Source organism: Amblyomma maculatum, chromosome 6, assembly GCF_055883805.1.
Source record: "Amblyomma maculatum isolate TAMU_Amacu chromosome 6, ASM5588380v1, whole genome shotgun sequence".
Taxonomy (NCBI): Eukaryota; Metazoa; Arthropoda; class Arachnida; order Ixodida; family Ixodidae; genus Amblyomma; species Amblyomma maculatum.
In genome coordinates, this window is record NC_139349.1 from 70,006,372 (window position 1) to 70,027,509 (window position 21,138).

A 21,138-nucleotide genomic window follows, 5' to 3' on the forward strand; every position below is an offset into this window, starting at 1 on the left:
TACTCTGAAGTGAAATAGATGCCGGTCCCGATGACAGCGTTTTAAATGGAGCGAAATGTAATAAGCGCCCGTGCTCAAAGATTTTCATTAATACCCCAAGCGCGTATTCTTGCTTCGTCACGCAAAGACGGATTACCTTAAATTATAACTTTTTTTTTTTCTTTCGCAACAGATATAGTGGTTTGTGATTTTAACTCGTGCATGCGAGTCCGGAGAAAAAGTGGGGAGTGCTCTGGTGCTCGCGCCGGAGTGGGCAGCGCGGCTACACACTTTGGACCTCCCGCTCGGCTGCCCCTCAAAAGTGGCCGGCTCCACTTTCACCCTGACCCGCTCTCTCCCTCTCTGGCCTACTTTCGCCAGCGTCCAGCGCAGCCACTGCAACCCGTGCGCTCTGCCTTCTTTTCTCTTTTCCATGCTCGAGGGCTGCTTTTGTTTTCCTCGACCGTGACGCAGCTGCGGGCGCGTTCACCGGTTGTTTCGCTTATAACGGAGCCCACAATTGGCGCGCTCTAACTACCTGCTGCCACTGCCCCCAGAAGCGCCCTCTTCGTGGGGCGAGAGGAAAAAGCCCAGCGCTCGCTAAGCAACGTTAAGCCACCCCTGAGAGGCCAAGTCGTCGTTCTTCTCCGGCCGTATTTATTCTTGCTGCTGCCGGACTCGCGTTCGTTCCCGACCGACCCGAGAAGTGGCCGCATTTCGGTGTGGGCGAAACGCGAAAACGCCCTGCAATGCCCGCCTCTATGGGTTAAAGGAAGCCGAAGAGAAGAGCAAATTATTACTGGCTGACCCTCCGCCCCTCCGTTACGGTGGATCCTCAGGAGACCAGGATAAGAAAAATGGCTGCCTAAGAATCGTGTGGAAGGTACTGGAATGAGGTCCAGTTTAGTGTGACTGTTCTTTCCCTTTGTTTCGATTATATCCTCATGGAAGGATAAGGAGCAGTTTATCAATAAAGGAAAAGCGCATGGACTGTGTCATTTTAAGTAAACGATGGGAGAGAGGAAGAGAAAAAGAACGGAAACGCTAGGAGGTTGGATGAAAAAATGATAGATGTGTGGAGAGAAGGGAGTACAGCTAGTGGTACTGCCGGTTTTCCCCGTCGGGGGTACAGATGTGGTGACACCTGCGCCAGTAGTCAGGGACGAAAGGCATAGACTGATACAATAATAATAACTAAAAAAAAATGAATTAGGCACAGGGTTAAGGGGGAAGAAGCGCACCGTGCTCTACAAGTGCACCGATCGATGACGAAAGCCAATGGGGTGGTGCCTAAGGAAGCCAGCTATCTTGGCATAGCTGACATAGGTTGGCAGTTAGGCATGAAGACGTGCAAGGAGGTTTGGGAAATGTCCCCAAGAAGTTCACAAGAGCAGTGCTTTCAGAAGGTAGCAGGTCTGGCCTGCGGATTTCCCTTCCGGCCTCTACAAGGGATACACCTGCTGATGCGGACTCGTGTGCTGATTGGTGTCGAAGTGTTCTTGTGAGTGTATTAGTCAGGCAATCTGACGCAATGAAGTCAACCCAGCGGCGGAAAAGGAGATTCTCGCGACCTTTGCAACGGTCGTATTTGGAGTAACCGGTATCTGGGATTGCGTTCAAGAATATCACGATAGAGGAGCACCTGGGGCTGCACCCTCGTTCTCCGTGACCACCACGAGAGAGGAAATGATTACCTCCACGTGAAAGGACGTGCCGGGAATAGCCGCCCGTCCGAAGCGGCGTATAATGAGACATCAGTCACGCTCACGTGTCTGCTGCGGTTTGTATACCCTCCGGGCGATAACGTTATACGTCTTGCGTTGGCGTACGCGTGAGGCGTGTAGCTCCGAAGATGCGCTTTGAGATCGGCCCGATGAGCCTAAATTGGCGCATAGCGTGCTCATGGTCACCGATAGGGCACGCACTGTGTCTTTTTATATACGCTACCCGAAGCTATGGGGGACTAAGACAACATATATGCACTGCTTCTAAAGTTGCATGTGGCAAGTCCAAATATATGAATACAATCGTAGGGACCGGGTCCAGTACACTTGTACAACAGATCAACAGCAACCACCATAGTTTGTACGGCAGCCAGTTATCACACATATTTGAGGCCAAGCCAATGGGCGCAGTTATACAACCTAGTAGTCATTTTAAGCGTTGCAACCCGTCGCAAGAATGTTTGTGGGTAATGTCAGTGGTCGTGGATGACGAGTTCTGTACAAAAAGAGCTAGACAAAGTGTTATGGTCGCACGACGGGATTGCAGAAAAAAAGAATTAGCGTTGCCAGTGATTTAGTTACACCATGACTGAAGCAGGTAACAGATTGCTGTAACAACCGTTCCCTCTGGAGGCGTTACGCGTCACAGGTGTTTTTCGGCCTTGCCAGGTCCCACGGTCTGGAAGGGTGCCCGGCTCATTCCTGGCGTGAATGAATAATTGCGGATTGGCAGCCAGCGCGAGGGAGGCTTCCCGGCCGGCTCTGAGAAGAGGCGTCCGCGAGGTCTCTCCTCCATCGTCTTCCGCGCGTGCGTTGGCGCGACCGCTCGCTCGTTTGCGACGAGCCGTGCTTGGGCGGCGGCATCGGTTCCCTTGGAGAACCGCAGGTAGAAAGACGTTAAAGCATAGGACCAGCAAGGAACGCCTATTGCCTCCGGAAACGATTTCCGGGCTGTAAACAAACCGCTCCCACCGTTTAACGAAACGATCATTGCCTGGCAATAGCAAGTGCGTTCAATCGTTTTTCATTTCGTTTATGTTTTACAAGGGAGCCCTAGCTACGCCGTGTGTTCAGGTGTCCGCGTCGCAAATTACAAAGACTACGATGTTTTTACTCACAGTAGTGGTGGAGCGTATCGCGACTCAGGGAACGAGAGTAGCTGCTCTTTGGAATAGTTTTGGGAGAGTTTGTAAAATGGTGTGTAGTTTTTTTATCACCCTGATTGGTGAAACAGAACGTCGAGATGCCATAGTTATTCGGTGCGGCGGCTGAGTGGTTAGGGAGTTCCACTGCGGAAACCAAGGATGTAGGATTTAATCACGCGGCTGTGACGGACGCTTTTCGATGGAGGCGAAAAGCAAGGCGATCTTGTACTGCGAACCCCATGTGGTCAAAATTGCAGATTAAGGCCTACCTAAGTCCGAGTCGCCTTGGGGGGGAAGGGGGGGGGGGGGGGGGGGGGTTAAAGCCTATAAAACGAAACCAAGCAAATCCGAGGCGGGATACCGTAGGGGTCCGTAAAGGTGAACTACCATTCGGTGTCAGCTAATCCAATCCTGTACACAAAAAATCCAGGCATAAGGAACTGGCACGGCGGTTCTTTGTTACGTGACAGGCGAGCGAAAGACGGCAAGAAGTGCATTCCCGCTTCGTGATGTTTAGAAGCTGCATACTGTGAGTTTTGTAGCGCAAAAGCCACCAGGGAGAAAGTTCTCGTTTAAAGTCGCATTTCTGTTTTACTTGCTTTCTTTTTTTCCTCCTGCCCTTTTTCGAACAATCTGGGCCACACGCATCTCGCGTAGTTTCTTCCTTACCTCTAAAGACGCAGGAAACGTGAAAATGAAAAAAAAAAAAAAAGTACGGAGAAAGAAGATCAAGCGGCAACTGCATGCATTAGGGTAAATCTGTTTCCCACCGCACAAAAACCGCATGAGGTCAGCACGCCCGTCGTCCAAGTGGGAGGCACTATATAATGTCTTGAGTGCGCTCATAGAAATGGTAGCTTTGCTGCTGCCCGCGGCCCACCGCATTTGCACCGTGGACGCAGACTGACCAACCCCTTTACGCGGAAAACATGGGGCCGCGCGGTCTTCATCGCCTTGTAGTCGCTGCGTGCCTGCTTGCCTTCCTTTTGCTCGACGTGTTGTGCTTTCATCGCGTCGTGCGTGTCACGTCTATACAACTGCTGAGGTGGCCTACCTGCTCTGGTAGTTTTGTTTGTGAAAACCTATTTAGGTGTCAGACTCGCTTCCTGGCTAGCGCTTTTAGTGTAAGTGCAAATGTTGAACGCGTTATTTATTATTATTTATTATTTTTTTTTTTTGTGACAAAGAAGCGCAGCGAGGTTTTGGCGAAATGGCGTGTAGTAAGTCTCCGGGGCACTTTCAATAGTTCGTTTCTTTCTTTTTCTTTTTTTTTTATGCGCACACTAGCACAGGGCCGCCCTTGTGCATCACCTACACCGAAGTGTGGCCATGGCTACAGGGACTGAAACAAAGTCTTTGAGCTCCTGTCCGCCTTAGCCTCACAACCATTGCGACGCTGGGGTTAACAATATTCCATGTAGCGACATTTAAAAGTAACTTAAAACAAAAATGCAGATTAGTAGGATTGACATAGGTTGCTTGCAACCGTGAATAATTCAGATAAATGCTACAAGGCATGAAATGTGGTAACTTCGTTTTTTTTTTTTTTTTTTTTTTTTTTTTTGTGGTGCCGTATCACTTTAACTAGGGCTCTGCATAACAAAAGTATCGAGCATAACGTTTTGCTGTTAAGCTGAGAAGATCTATGAAAGTAATCAGATCTCATTATATGAAATTATTTGCAGCATTTAATGGGTTTCAAACCTGTCTTCTGTCTCTCAGTCATGATGTTAGGTGTATGCGGACGTTGCTATTCTTACCTGAGCTAATAATTCAAATATCCGTTATTTTCCCACGCTATCCATTCTGTTGACCCTTTAAGTGCCGAAGCTGTTACGAATGACTGTGAAAGCTTTCTGTAATAGTTCCTTAGCCTATAGAGATACAGTCAGCTTTATCTCATCTTTCGCTTTTTTTTAATTGCCGGTCAACAAAGTACATAAAGACATAAAAATCACTAGCCTACCTTTGGCTAAAGCGATGTATTAAAACCTTTCATATTGATCAATCTGTCGATCACATCCATCTGTTGAGGTTGCTCAGGCCTACTACGGAGAACATCTTTGAGAAATGCTACACTTTCAATGAAGTTGTCCCTGACAGATTGTACATATTCTTCGGCGTGCCTAAATGCCATCCGCGTTTTCCGAATGCCGTGGAGGCCCAGCACCATAATCATGTCGTACGGGACCTCGTCACTTTGTACGGGTAGATACCGGATGTCGTAAGGATTAATGGGTAGTTCTTTCTTTAAGGTTCTTTGTAATATATCCCAGTGAAAAACAGGATCCCAGCAGTCTACAAAAACGTGACCGATGGTCTGCGATTTCTGACAGATTGTGCAGTTGAGGGTCTAAGGTACAGATATACCTTTACCATTAAGTCACGTTTTTACAGGAGGGTCAGCAGAATGAAGCTTGAAGAAAAACGATTTGACGGTCGGCTTAACCGGCATCTTTCTAACTCTCTTTAGGACATCTTGTCCTGGGGCTCCACAATATATGGACCGGAATAGGGGTACGGGTACAAATAGGTTCAGCAAGTCCTTATAAAAATATTTCCTGGGTAAAGTACTAGGTGCTCCACCGAAAAATGGGCACGCAAAATTTTTAAAGCAAAAACGACTTCTCTTAAAAATCTTGTGACAGCGCGATTTCTGGCCGGATAACTAGACATGACAGAGTCTGGTATCATATTACCTAAGCGCATCTGCATCATTGTGCGCAACAAAGAGTCTGTTTGATCGCTTGATGATGATGTTTGATGAGGAATCGGATATGCAGGGCCTCGGTATTAAGAGACGGGCGCGCTACCCATAGACACGAAGCTCGTACATTCCTTGCTATGGAGTAACATAGTCTACATTATAACTAATTTTCCGGGAGAAATTGAAATTAGCGAAGCTTAAATGCCCATAAAATTCCAGAGAATTCTGCCAGTAGCCTTTAACGGACTCGAGATTTCCAAGCTAACAACGGAGCTCGAAGAGAGACTATGCCTAGCGCAGGCAACGAGAGAAGGAAGAAAAGGCACGTCATTAATAGAAAGATAACTTCAGCGATTGGAGAAAAAAAAAAAAAAAGTTCATATCGTGGGTGACCGCATGAAGAGCGGTTTTTAATCTGAAAAAAAAAAAAAAAATCCGGTCGCTTTCTTCGGGTTAAGAGTATACGATAGAAAAAAGAGGCGTGTCGGGGGCCATGCCAGAAAATCGTATAGAGTTGAGAGTGTAGGAAAATCCCATAGATATGTCTGTCGCATAGCCTACTGAAATCCTGACATTAACGAATACCAAGGTTTCATGATGAAACGATATGCACAGTAATCCACCTTTTTCACACAACTCCGCCTCCACTCCGCTGGTTGAAAATGAGGCGGCAGCTGCTACCGCACATGCGCAGCTCACAGGCGCAAGCGACAGACTGCGTTATTTGTCAAACACGCACTTGCCATTTACCAGGCGCAGTTGGCGCCTCATGAAACACGATCGCGCTTGCGTCTCTGACGTGCCTTGTTTTCAACCATGCACTCTTTGCCCATTTCCCAGAGGGAGCACCGTCATGGATAAAAGACGGACTGTCTGAGTTTCGGTGCACAGACAAGAAGGAAGGAGTTCAAAACGACAGATGGAAAGGGGTGCCTTGGCGACGACGAGTTTAAATTGATTTGAACCTCTTGGGGCTCGTCGATGTGCACTGACATCACATATTGTACAAGCTTTTTTGCATTTTGTCTGCATCGGAATGCGGCTGCAGCGGCCGAAATTCGATCCCGGGACCTTGTCCTCAGTAGCCGAATGCCACAGCTACCAAGTCATTACGACGAGTTTTCGCTTTTGGTGCATCCGTCCATCGGGTCCGCAATCTGACCTAGACGGCCACTGTACTGTTTACGACAATCATTCTTCCTAAAGAGCATAACATGGTCGTTATCTTTTCTATTTAGCGGTGGTGACAAAAATGCCTCCAGTGCTAACAATTGGGAGCTTTATTTCACTACTTTAGCGTTAAAAGGGTGCACTGCGCCTAAACTATGAGGTCAGTAGTACCGTGGAAAACTGCGAATGAGTCTCACAACTGAATTTAGACCGCTTTGAACCTCTTACGTGAAAGAAATTGCGGTACATTGGTGTCCTTCTATTTTGGCCTCGTCGAAACGCAGACGCCGCGGCCTGACGAGCGAAGCCGTGATGTCCACAAACTGTGCCATAAGACGAAACAGCGGTTCACCGATCTAAGGTGACAAGCGAAATTGGAAGGTGTACTCTGTTGCCATACGGCTCCACTAGCAATGATTTCATCGCGAAGAGAGTCCGGTTTGTCATAACCTGGCAAATAACCTTGCTTGCTCACGACAAACTCACGGCGACCCAAATGGCTGAGACAAGCGCAGGACACCTTGGCGAAATCTTGTGTTGCGGACAGGACACTGACGAAAGCCTTCATAGCGTACACAAGGTGGAATACGAAACGGCGTAAGCCCGAGTCCAAGTAGTAGTGCAGTCACGACACGAGGCTGCCGACACGCCATACGCGTTGCGTTTTGCGGTTTCGTACGCTTTATTTCGTAACAGTAGCTAACGCAGTCAGCTCATTGTGTAAGCAGAAATTTTTGACGTGAAAAATCTGCCCCGTGACATTTCACGGGTTGCGACCTTCGCGCCAAGCAACTCCTAACATCAAATTAAACAAATCTGGATCTTCTCATGGTTTTCAGTCTGTCAGAAGAGAAACCTTCAGGGCACTTTGATCTTACAAACAGTGAAGGGACGACTCCCACAAGTTTCAGTTTCATAATAACAGCGACCACGTCGGTAGAATCCAGTGGATTAATTCCGGTCTAGACATGACCGTATACATGATCATGGATTGCTCGAAAGTTTCTGGAGTTCATCCTCGTTTAAATATTGTGGCTTGTCTTGGAGTCCGAGATTACTCTGGTAGGCATGGATGACTTCATATCCAGCTTTTCTGGACTTCGATAAGTGGAGCTATCGGTCGGAAACCAGTAGCGTACTCAGTGGAGATATTTTCATATCTAATTGTGAGAATTCAGCACTAATTTTGCATTTTCAGCGCCGGACGATACTCGCTGTCAGAGGCATAAGCTAAAATCGTTTTTCCAGATTGTTCCCCGAATAACTCAAGTCGCTGTAGCTACTTGTACCATGTGGTGTGTTAAACCACGGCCGGCATTGAGGGTAGCGCGCGCTTCCGCTCTACATCGGCCTATGTTAAGCGCGGTAATTGTCTCACTCTTGATGGACAAGTTTACAGCTTGAAGGAAGGGATGCAAAAGGACGAAGAGATCGATGCAGGACTAATACGCTCGACTACTGAACCGTAGTCGGAGTAGTCGGGTTTGAAACCGACAACGGCGGCTTCTTTTTGATGGAAGTGAGACGCAAAGGCGTCCGCGTGCATTGCGACGTCAGTGCATGTTAGAGATCTCCGGGTGGCCAAAATTATTCCGGAGCTTTCCACTGCGACACTTATTTCTCTCTTTCTTGTTCCACTCCCATTCTCCCCTCACGGCGCGCTTCAGCTGTTCGCCGAGAAGTGTCACAGATACAGCGTCTTTCTTTTCCTGCTGATAACAGCTAGTATTAAATATTATTGTTAGACAGATACAGGATAAGTGCACGTGCATAAAAAAAGTGATTTATGGTTAACAACTGTGAACCTGCCTTGCTATAGATGTTGGTGCATGTTGTTGTATGCCACGTATGTGACCCTATCGTCAAGGAGGGACTTTTGCCATCCTTCTTGCTTTCACTTGTAGAGTGCATTGTCGCGTCCAATATGTCGTTCTTCTCGTGGTTGCTGAATACCGCATGTCAGTAATAAACCGTAACAATAACGCGTATGTTGCACTTGCGATAGGGTGTATTTATTTCTAAACCCAAGGCTTACAAAGGAAGCGGGCAAGAAGCTTGTACTCAGTGATGCTCTCCGCCATTCTGTGCCCGAATATGCCCGCAGGAGTGACGCTCGCATGCTCAAGTTTGCAGCGTTCGCGTCGTAAAGTACGACAAAGGGGAGGGGGAGATGAGGATTCCGATGACAAACTCACATTAATGCCACAGCGTGTTGAAGGCACAGTTAGCTAAGACGAGTTTGAGTGCATTTATTTGAATAGCATAGAGCTGCATTTATGTTACGGAGTGCAACGCGAATTCTGGAATTGAAAGGGAAGCGTATACGTTTAGCATCTTAACGTTATGAAAACGCTACACGAAATTGCAAGTACGAAATAGGTATAGCAGTTATTATTATGATGTAAGTATGTCTACTCCGCCTTAGAGCCTGTCTCAAAAAATATGCATCCAGATAAAGGGCTTCATTTTTGCTAAGGGTGGACTTTAGAGCACGACCACCAATCAGCTTGCGCTCCGTTTAGCTGAACGGCAGCAATTTCGGGACCACCGCCTAAGAGGAGAAGAGTCGCATCGGACGGCCTTTCACGACCGAATTGAGGGGGACCGTATGTCCGCCATTATAATACAATGAGCGACCCCGTTCCGGGACCCGGACAGTGCAGCGCGCGATTCATGGAGCTATAGACGTACAGGCGCGGCCACCTCGTAGATGCCGCGGCACTCTCCTTCCCCGAGGCTGCAATGCAGGAGCGGGCTCATTGTTCTGGGCACAACAGGGTCTTTCCTGACGATCGCCATAATGGCAGCGAAGTCCATAAGAGAGGCGTTGGCGCCGCCCAGCGCTGCGGGTGTGGGATGGCTGGTGGCGTCTTCCGCCGTAGTGCCTCAGTTGGCCGCTAGAGGCCACCGGGCAAAGAGAACAGTCGTCTTCCGCCCACAGGGTCAAGATCACCGTGTCAGTCAGGTCAACGCAGTCGATCGAAGTGAGCGGCTTGACCCTTCCCGTACAGCCCTGCCAATAAGCGCCGATAGCCGCGAAATGGAGCCATGATGATGCGCCGTCTGCGCGAGTTTTGTGCTACGCTACAGTGCTGATCTCTTCAGGGTCGCCGCCCACCCTATCTTGCTCTGTCGGCTGCTTCGAGCAGCGTCGACCCCGTGGCGATAGGTGCAACAATAATGGAGCAATGCGAATGAAAAAAAAAATATCAATCAGTTCTTAATGCTCGGGGCATTGATGTCGGTCGCGTGGTGCCACGCGAATCGCCTGTGTGGTAGTTGCCCTAATGGAGTTTGGAAAACCATGACAGAATCGCGCAGCGTAAAAGACAAGAAAAAGAAAAGCGCGAAAGACAAAGAACGGACACACATCACAAGCGCTAATCATCATAGCACTTGCACATGGGCCTCTGTTCATTGTCCGTCGTGCTTTTTTGTTTTTATTGCTTACACTCTTTCGTCATGAATTGCCAACTCGCCCGCGTACTCAGCCATCCAGCTATTAACCTACTCTTACTAAATACACTCGCAATCAGCATGTGCTCTTAAAAGAAGGCGTGCATATGAAAAGTGCGAATTAAATTCACATTAAACATCAAGCTAAATTGGGTCACTATGGGGATGCAAAATAATTTTTTAGCTTCAGCCAAGGTAAGCGCCTCTGAAGCAAAAATAAATAAATACAATCATACAAACTCTTAAAATAAGTGTAAATGCGTAATGCCAGAACTGAGTGTTCTATACAGCTGCCAAGACAAGAGCGTTTTTTTTTTTTTTTTAATTCCTGGATGAGTGACCGCTGCCTTTTTTCATATTCAGTGGCGCGCGTTATTTGTGACTGCTTACCAAGCAACCTCCCTTTAAATGTAATAAATGCTTTTCACCACCACCACGATCCCTCTCCAGTGGAATCGCTTCGTGGCTTGGACTCGCGTCCGGTAGCTGATGCCATGGTTCTCAACCTTCGAGCTCTACGAAAGCCATCAATGCACTCCTCCAATGTTTAATTCAAGAGATATGGAGTTGTCATGGCGGGCGTATACCTTTTGCGATCTTTCTTTCTTTCTTTCTTTCTTTCTTTCTTTCTTTCTTTCTTTCTTTCTTTCTTTCTTTCTTTCTTTCTTTCTTTCTTTCTTTCTTTCTTTCTTTTTCTTTCTTTCTTTCTTTCCTTCTTTCTTTCTTTCTTTCTTTCTTTCTTTCTTTCTTTCTTTCTTTCTTTCTTTCTTTCTTTCTTTCTTTCTTTCTTTCTTTCTTTCTTTCTTTCTTTCTTTCTTTCTTTCTTTCTTTCGTCCGACTACAGTCAGTGCGCTAGTGTAAAAGGACACGGGTCACTCGTATTGCTGTTTATCGACTTGTGCCGTTTCTTTCGGCTCATTTACATCAACAGGCGCGAACATCACAAGACCCGCGAAGACGGTCGGGCCAGTGAACGCTTTAGAGGTGTCAGATGCCTCGAGATGGGCATCGCGTACTTCCGCCACGCTTGGAAAATTATGTTCACCTTGTTGGTTCGCATTTGCGCATGTTTTATATGTCGTTACATAAAGATGACGTAAAGTGTATGATGGAGTGCCGAAATCCACGATATGACTCTTCGTCATCATCATCGACAGGAGCCTGGCTCCGCCTACTGCAGGACAAATGGCTCACCTATTAACTCGCTCCTGTGCCGACTGTGGTCACCCAATCCTCGCAAACTTCCTAATCTCATCTTTCCATCTAACTTTCTGCCGGGGCCCTGCTTTCCACTGAAATCCAGTGAGCTACCCTTGATCTTCGTAATACATTCCTTACCAATTCCTATGTATTCTTTATTTCGACTAGGATGTCATTAACTCGTGTTATCTTCTTGGCTCACTCCGCTCCCTTTCTGTCTCTTAACATTACAACTACCAGTTTCCTTTTATGTGCCGCCCTTGCACACCGAATCCTTCTCTCCTCCATTCGATACAGAAAGTTGCGGTGGACCCATCCTGAAAAATTTCTATGTGCCTGTGTTATCTCCCACTGTTGTCCCCATTGCGTACAGTTAACATTGATTTTACACTGTCCAGTATACTTTGTTGGGCGAGTTGGTACATATTCATTACTAATTTAAACAGCGCGAACAAGAAGACAAAGGACAAGATACAAGGAAGCCACAGTACAAGCGCTTGTACTGTGGCTTCCTTGTATCTTGTCCTTTGTCTTCTTGTTCACGCTGTTTAAATTAATTCTGACCAGTATACCTGGAGGTTTCTTTATTCTTATACCTACTCTTTCTTCTCGCGCCCCCAGCAATGCCTCCGTTCTTAAGATATGTTCACGAATTATGGGCTCTTCGCGCTACGTCCGCTTTAAGTGCTACCAAAGTTTAAAAAGTGTCTCCGTGTTCCTTTCTTGGGCGCAGAGCTGTCTGATGGAGCGGGACAACGCGCTGTTCGGCCAGCTCCTGGGGCTTCATCAGAGCATCGCCGAGTTGAGGCTGGCGCGGGAATTTCCACCCGTGGCGAGCAGCGTCGGCACCGGCAGTACCAGCAGCACCAGTAATAGCAGCGCAGACTGCACCACGTTGAAGCCTCCCAGCAGACCGGCCTCACTCGAGTCGCTCGCCTCTTCGTCGTCGTCGTCGGAGCCGGGAGGCTGCCGGCGCTGTGCCGCCGGACAGCTGCGGCGGCGACGGGCACTGTCACAGACAGCCGCCTACGACTCCGGCGTGCAGCTGCACTACGGCAGCAGTCACTCCGAGTCTGACCACGAGGTGTTCGTGTGACTGTGGTAGCGAACAAGGAACTTGTGCAAGTTGTTGGACATGGCGTAACGGTCACTAGCAGAAAGCATATCGTACTCGGCAGAGAGAATGTACTGTTGTGCTTCGCCATCAATGCATTTAGTGACAAAAAGTCATCCTGCTTCCATGCGGAACAGTGCTCGCATCATATTAGCGATTTTTTATTTTTGTATTTTTTCCCTACTTGACTGAGTTCGACTTGTAGAACTCTTGGCTGCTTGGTTGTGACTCGTGCTTTCATGAGCATCTTTGACCGCTTTGAATACTTTGTGTGTATGGCAGAAGTTAGCGCTAGTTTGTACATGTTGGTTTGCGCCGGGTGTTAAATGTTTTTCACTGTGCATGATTTTGGAACGTGTATGAAGTTCAATAAAATACCACAGCCGCTTCCTCGTGCCGTGCAAGCACTCTCCGCTGCTTAGAGGGTGGCCAGTTTACAGTGCTAGATCTAGCCAGGGCGGTGAGCTTATCGAAGCAGCGTTCAGAACCGTTGATTTTCTCGCAAATAAAATGTTTTGATAGACTCTTTCTTGATGGAAATGTCTACAAGTGGCGTGAGTGGCTGCCAAAGCGCATACCTGTTATTAGTCAGTGGCTAGGTAAAGCATAGTGCGCGCGGGGGTAAGGCAATTTTGACGTGTTCTCATTCGTCCTTATAGGCAACTCTTAGCTGCCAATGTGCTTATTGCCCACGTTAATTGTTAGCCATTCGTGCGTCCTGGTACTTGGGTAGCAGCAATATTTATTTCTGCTTTCTAAAACAGCGGCGCGATAAGCGAAACACGATTTGACACTAGCTGCCGCTGTGCGCCACTGCCATTTCGGCGGCAAGTACATTGCCTTCCATGTTTTTTTCTTCCTTCGTTTAGGCAGCGACAAGAGGAGTGTTTGGTTGGGACATTGACGCAGCGTCATGCATTTTGAGGAAATAAGGGATTCTTGTTTTCATTGTTTGCAATTTTATAAGGAAGCGTTTTGCAGTTCTGTCAGTTTCGGTTACACATGACAGGGAAAAAAATATGAATTAAGGGCGTTGGAGTTGTCTGATTAATTTATCAGACTCCTTCAAAACAGACTTCAGTGTCAGAAGATTGTGTTGTGTCTATTTGGATCGAGCAAACGGTTTGGATGATAGTTATTTCTTGGGGAACCCGCTAGAGTACTGGTCGCCGCCTTTTCGCAGACCAGCTACGTGTTCTTCATGCTCGAAGCGAGCATGTTGTCTTTCATTAAGATTTCTACGAGTTTATTTTACCTAAAGGCTTTGCGAACAGGTTTCTCATTACAAGGCAAAGACCACAATATTGTATGCTTTCTTTGATTTTAAAAGTTGCTGGCTTCTTGCACCTAAAGGTAGATAGGTCCCCGCAGTTCGACACGCCATGACTAATTCGTTCTGGCCTTCTCCTGAGCATACCGTGTTTTCTAGTGGGTCAAGGCGAAATATGTTGCTTGGCCAAACGTGTTTTGTTTGGTTCAGGGATTTGAGACAAAAAACTTATGACCTTATGCATTTTTGTTTTGTTTCTGATCTGTGTGCATGTAGTGCTTAAAGTTCAGAATCATTTCCCCCTGTAGACTTAGCTCTTGAGGAATGATTATGAACGTCGTTCAAATTTTGAGTGTCGAAAATGTTTTAGAGCTCGAACTGTAAGCATTACAGGAACTCTGTTTTCGCACGCTGGTTATGCGAGCAGGCGAACATAGCGATGAGATAATCGCTATCGTCAACATCTTAAGTTAGCTAATATCGATGAATGGACGCTTTAGCGGCTACGACATGCTTGCGTGATAATATTAGAGACTTAGCGGTGGTCGGATTTATTGCCAGTTCCCTTTTGATAGAGTTCTCCTGGCACGTGCGTGTTCAAAGATGTTTACTTTCAAAGGTTCAACTCAACCATTCATTTACGTGTTCAAGGCGGTAGCAGAGAAGGGAAGCTGCTACTTGTAGTGTGACGCAGGCGTTGAGCAGAGTGTTTCTTCAATTCCGAACGGCAAAATTGAAAATGAAACAGCTGTCATCGCCATTGGTCGCTCTACGTCGTTGGCCGACGAAATGCCGCACGAAAAGCTATGTCACGCCGGGTTTGGTTTTACTTCAGTCGTCCTTTCCTTGAATGCATAATAACGGCGCGTGTGTCTGAGATCAAGTGCGTGCTAGGAGAAAAAGTCTAAAAAATGTGACCACCTCTAAAGGTGCAATAAAAACGTCTCGTCACCGCGATGGGTAATATTTTATGAATTTATTTTATTGCGAAATTAGTTGTGATCAGTGGCCACTCACACGTGGCGCCTGACTCCATGTTCGCAATTGTAGCAAGGAGTGCGTATGAAAACAGTTTTCGTTTGGGGCTCATTGTTTTCTTTTAGGAAATGCGGCCTAATTACCTGCATTAGAATTCCAGCATGGGTCTTAGGAACACACAAATCTAGGCAGATATGCGTTGAAAAAGGAGCAGTATTTTTTATATTTGATGCGTTTTCATAGCGTGTTCTGGTGATTTCAGTGTTGCAGTGCGGACGACAACGTTAGATAATTTCTAACTGCGGCGAAGGAAAAAAAAAACAAACATGCGTGGTGCTTTTCTGATGCATTTGTGTGGTTTCCAGTGCTCATATAAAACAATAAATTTGATTTTGTTTGAAGTGGCGTGGAAGTGTTTTTATTATCAGCGGAATGAAATTTTTGAACGACAGCATTAGATTTGCACAAATTAACAAACGACAATTTACAGCCCCCTCGGAAGACAATGAACTTTTATTGGAAAACGGGGCTTACATTGTTTGTGTCGAATAAGCTGAAAAAAAAAAAAGTTACATGATTGCACTTCGCTTAAGATATTAATGGCGAAACACTTTCCTCCTCCTTCTCTCCTTTCTCTATCTTGCGTGTTTGAGTACTCGTTATAATTTCATTACTTTCTTTTCTTTGGCTTCGTCAGTTCAGTTTAGTCGTTCAGTCGTGTCCGACTCTTTGTGACCCTATGGACCATGTCACGCCACGCTTTCCGGTCTCTCACTATCTTCCTAACATCACATAACTTCATCTGCAGTGCCTCGAGGATGCCATCTAACCATCGCGTTCTCTGCCTACTCCTTCTCCGGCGACCCTCAACCTTTCCCAACATCAAATCTTTCTCCAGCGACTCCTCTCTTCTCATCAGATGACCAAAGTAGCTGAGCTTTAACTTTAGAATTTGACCCTCCAATGAGCAGTCAGGGTTTATGGTCGACAATATCGACTGATTTGATCTTCTGGCAGTCCAAGGAACTCTCAAGAGTCTTCGCCAGCACCACAATTCAAACGCGTCAATTCTTCGGCGGTCAGCCTTTTTCACAGTCCAACTCTCGCATCCATACATCACAACTGGAAAGACCATAGCACGAGTTATACGGATCTTGGTTGGCAGACTAATGTCTCTGCTCTTTACTAGGTGGTCAAGGCTAACCATTGCTCTCTTTCCCAGAAGCAGGTGTCTCCTAATTTCATGGCTGCAGTCTCCTTCCGAGGTAATCTTGGAGCCCAAGAACAGAAAATCTGTCACAGCTTCCACTTCTTGTCCATTGATGCTCCAGGACTTAAAAGGGCAAGACGCCATGATCTTTGTCTTTTTAATGTTCTGTATAAGCCCAAACTCCTCACTCTCTGCTTCGTAGTCAGAATCTATTGCGAAGTCCCTGCCGGGGAAAATTTGTTAGGGTCGGAGCCTATTGCGACGTCTTGCTGACACATCTCGCGGAATCTAGCAGAATCTCGCTGACACGTCTCGCGAACACATATCTCGAACACATCTCGCAGACGCGAGATAATCACCATAAGCCTAGCAAGGCTTTCGCCTTAAAAAAATATGTATTCTACCCATGGGATCACCTGCCTCTCGCGTACTGATACGTCGGGGTACACGCGTAACCCGACGTATCAGTACGCGTGTATGAGCAACGAAATAATGCAACAGGCCCAGAAGAATGTGCCGATGCAGTCGCATTATTCAACTGCAGGTTACCGCTATAGCTGAAATTATTTTATGAGACGTTCGTTTAGCGACGTCCAATCGCCACTGCGCTGGCCTATCCCCATCTGCGGCATCACGATACATGTCGACAAGTGTTTCCTGTTATAAAGAAAGGAAACATTTTTTTTAACGGTGTGGCTAAAACCATAAGGGGGCGGAACACCTTAGAAACCGAGGTACCGTAGGGTCCAATAAATTTAGGGTAATCAAAAATCAGTACTTTATTTCCTTGGTTACTGCGAAGGAAATCAAGCTCTTTGGATATTTGATGATTCGGTGCTGTGCTACAAAATTTGTCTAATATCTTATCGACCAGGTTAGGCAAATGACAAATGTTCCTAGTGAATGTTGTAATATGAAGTGTGTGTAGTTCATTGTTCGATGAAGAAGAAAAGGAGGAAGAGGACGCCTACGCCGGCGTGCGCTGAAGATGCTGTAGCTTAGATTCCTCTGAATCACCACTCAAAAATGGGTAAGTACAACTCGTGCTCAGTCATTGCATAGTCCCAGGCACAATTCGAAGAGCAGCGATAGGTTGCAGCCGCGAGGAAAAGGTCACTGCAGAATCTGGGAACCGTTTCAAATGTCTGCCCAGTCTTAAGCTTGTTTAAGATGTTGTCTGGTGATACATAAGTCTAGGTACATACTGGCACACCGCGGCATAAGGTGACGCATCGAGAAGCTTGTTGTCTTCGACATAAAACAGATCGCTTCAGTTTGAGCAAGGGTCATGCTACCCGGCATACTTAAGATGACAAAGTGAAGTACCTTGCTTAATTTAGCGTGCTCATAACCTCCAAGCTTAGCTTTGAACAGAACAGTAAGGTGTACGCTAATAGATTTTTCTTCGTATGCTTGCTCCTCAACATTACTACAGTGAGCCAGAAGTAAGTATGAGATTTTTGTTCAAACTCTGCTACACACTTAATAATGATGCGTAGTGCACTTTCGTCATTAGTACAAATTCTTGGACATCACTACAGACGTGCGATGCGACTTGTTTAGTGAACATTTCTCGTGCAGTAGTTGGGCGTAGTTGCCAGCCCCTAGTGTACTCCCTTTTATTCTCTATGCCTGTTAAAGGTTTGCTAAGACACGAATTTCAATATCTGTGGTGTAGATGTGTAGTGATGTCACTCTTCTTATTAATTTCTTGACTATAAGATTATTTAAATAATAATGCATTACAGTGATGTCGCAAACCAAAATCCCAGCATCCTGTTCCGCACAAAGCAAGTGCGCACGCTAACTCTATGGAAACAGCATCAGTCGGGTGGCTAACGAACAAAGAAGAGAGCGCATTGTAAGATACCATAACCGCGTAGCTCTGTAGAGAGCATAATGTATCCTTAAAAAAAAAAAAAAGACATTTCAAACGACTACGACCTCAATTTTCGTGAAGAGCCTGACAACTCTAGATTGATTTCAAGTTGATTCCGTAAGAGTGCTCTATCACTGTGTATTCTATCGACTAATTGCTCCAAGGCAAGCACTGAGTAAAATGACCTGACATAAATTGACATGAAAACGAAAGCACAGTATAAACATAAATACGCCCTATGCGAAATTTTGTATTCGAAATGCATTTGTCTGCTTTCGAGTCCAATATATCCTGTAAAGTTAATTCCGTTCTTCTTCGTTATGTTGTATACTGTTGGTGCTGTGGGCGGCCGAAAAAGTTAAACAGAGGAACTAACACCCAATGGCGGGCATGGCGAATATCAGGGCAGCCAAGCCATACGAACGTGCCTACGCTGTCTACCAGTGCAGTACCTGACTCAGGAATCGAGCGGTCTCGAAGCTTTTGATTTCCATCTTACTCTCCCACTTCGTACGAACTGCCCGAGTTGGCACAAGCTTCCCGCCAACTCGGCAATGTCATGCGTTCTCATGATGTCACACAACCCACCCACAAATCAATGCCTGTCCGTGGCACCTGTCAAGAGCCATCGTCGAAGGTAGGCTCGCGATGTTTCGCTCAGAATGCCAACGCCGACAACGCCCACATCGGATTTTCCGGAGAACGAGGTCTTCAACAATGTTGCGTTTGAAAACCACCAACTTCTTTTGCCTGCCTCAAAATCCTTTTTTGGCAGCTATGCAATGAAAGCGCCATTTGATTCACTAATTCACCTTTTTTGCTTTATATCTTCAATACTTACAATGAGACTATATGCATTTATCATCTCAGAGCTTGAGGTAACCACCTAGCCGACTAAGAGACTAGCCAACTGAGTGACTTGCTGATAATCGAATAATTAACCTAGTTGACTAGTAATTAACTAACTAGTTAATTAATAGGGGGTACAGTTAAGCTCTGCCTTTAAAGGCATGCCCCGAAAGCGTTAATGGCTCCCGTCTGCGGCTCCTCTTCCGTTACTCGTACGGTTGCATGCGGTCTGCTTGCCTGATTACCAATCCTTTCCTTTGTACCTCCAACATATCTGGCACATTCTTATAAGCATACAGTTCTAGGATACTAACCATTCAGATATCAATCCTAAGCACTCGTATAACATAGCTATCAAGCGCCTTTTAACCAAGCCTTACGAAAGTGTTTACGTGGCCTAGAAGTACAGCGTGCCCGGCGCGGCATTCAAGAACACAGAAAGGTTGATTCCTATCTCATCCTCCCAACTCAAATGGACAACCCTTCTAGTAATATTCATGCGGTCTCGTTGTGTCACATCACCTATCGACGAAATATAGTGCTCGGCCTTGTCGCCTGGCGACCACCACCTGCCAATGCTATACCAGTGGTTTTAGAGCATGAGATCTGTCTGGTCTGTGCACTATACAACTCTCAAGGTCATACGTTTGCGCGTTTGACCTTGAGCCGGGAGACGCCGTTGTGCAGGGCTCCGGAAATTTCGACCACTTGAGATTCTTCAATGTGCGCTGAACACGTGACTAGGCGGGTGGGTTTAACAAGTGTTTCACCGAATCTTGGTTGTTCAGTCTCGCCATGGATGAAGTGCGTGCCGGTCCGAGTGCGTCAACGCTTCAGCTGATGTGTAGTCATACTTAACAGATCCTACGCTCGGATAAACTGATTTAGCCGGGATTAACCTGCACTTATTTTGCACTCACACAGTCGACAACGGCGGATTTTTTTTTTTTTTTTGCAGAACGAGACTTTTAAGCTCTCGCGCTGAGGAGAAACTAATACTAATTTTGTGCCCGTGGCTTCGTTTCCGCTTCCTGTTCACGATTCGTGCAGGACGAGCCGCAGTGCGACGTGCGTGCTTCTGGCAGTCGCCTGCGCCTTGGCAGCCGTGGTTGCCTTGGTAGTCTTGGACGTCATTAAGGTTGGTAAGTATACGCAAACGCGGGTATGGCCTGCCACAGTCTCGCCTAACCTGCTTACAGTAGGATTCGTACTTTTGGAGCTGGAAGGAATATGAAAACACATGAGCCCATGGCGATGCGAGCTGATCGTGCGCTAGTGAGTGTTCTAAATTCTGGAGGCTCGCCCTGTCAGGCCACCGGCTTTTGAACCTGGTGCGACAAAGTTCTTGTTCACTGCGTATTCCGCATATGAAATCCAAGTTACTATATTCTTAATATTTTTACGTTATGAAGACGTCACCTGGTAATAATTATATTTATTAGTGATACGCCACTAATTGATGCGCACACTCTCAGACACCTTTTGTGTGTGTGTGTGCGGGAAAAAGGTGGGTGGGGGGGGAGGCAGCTGTTCCTGCCTCAAAGGAGATGCCTTCGACTTGCATGGCAAGCTCGGCCGGAACTCAGCTACCGGTATTGACAAAAGGGGGTTGCCGTTTGGAGCCCAGCTTTCGCCGGTTCAAGCCAGAGTAAGGGTCAGAGTCAGAGTTTACAAACCAACAAATTTTAACAGCAAGAGACGATGCAGAGTAATTGACACTGATACTTAGGACAAATACACGAGTCTCACGAAAGGGCAATGCAAAGCACGCAAGTTAAAGACGTTTCAACAAACACAGGTGGTTCACAACAATACAATACACAATATACGAGAGAGTTATACGAACACCAAATTGCTCGCCGGCCACTATCGCAGATCGACGTCTTTAGAGTCACGCTGTGGCCGTCCTGCAGACTGGCGCCGCTCCCTCGCAGATATCTGGTCTTGCCGAATAGCAGGTTGACTCCGGGGGCCGAACAGCAGCATGTGATGACACCCTGCAGCACTCGTCAGCTTTCTGAAGCGACGCGACCTCAATTTACAAGGCGCGCCATGTCTATCCGTTACAACGCTCTAAGTCGGGCGCGCAATACGCGTAACTTTCGTAACACAAGTATCCTCTCTCCCTCTAGTAAAGATGAAATCTGGACTAGTTGGTATGCATTCATACTGGGGAACAGCGCAACAAAGGCGGGACAAGGACGATAAACGCATCATCAATGCATGGTCAAGCGTGGCGGATGGGTCTGGAACATACCAGCCGCTTCTTCATCGGTGAGTCACTGCCGCCTCTGGGTGATGAGAAGAGGATGACCCTCAAACTGTGCAAGGCCATTCCAAGGCTACGTGCTCTAAACACGCGGAAAGGACAGATTTCTCCAATGTTTCCGAAGCGTCTACGCGACATCGCGCGCGCACTTCCTTCGCGCCGCGCTGGTTTAACAACGATTTCGTGAC

General features: G+C 46.8%; 1 protein-coding gene across 1 annotated transcript in view; it reads left to right on the plus strand.

The window, feature by feature from the left end:
• Positions 1-15,144, plus strand: part of LOC146185983 (uncharacterized) — a 47,855-nt gene extending 32,711 nt beyond the window's left edge. Inside the window, exon 2 of the mRNA XM_084606921.1 lies at positions 12,115-15,144. Coding sequence (XP_084463047.1) covers positions 12,115-12,477 — 363 coding nt within the window. The 3' untranslated portion in view covers positions 12,478-15,144. The remainder of the gene's footprint in view (positions 1-12,114) is intronic.
• Positions 15,145-21,138: the final 5,994 nt, after the last annotated feature.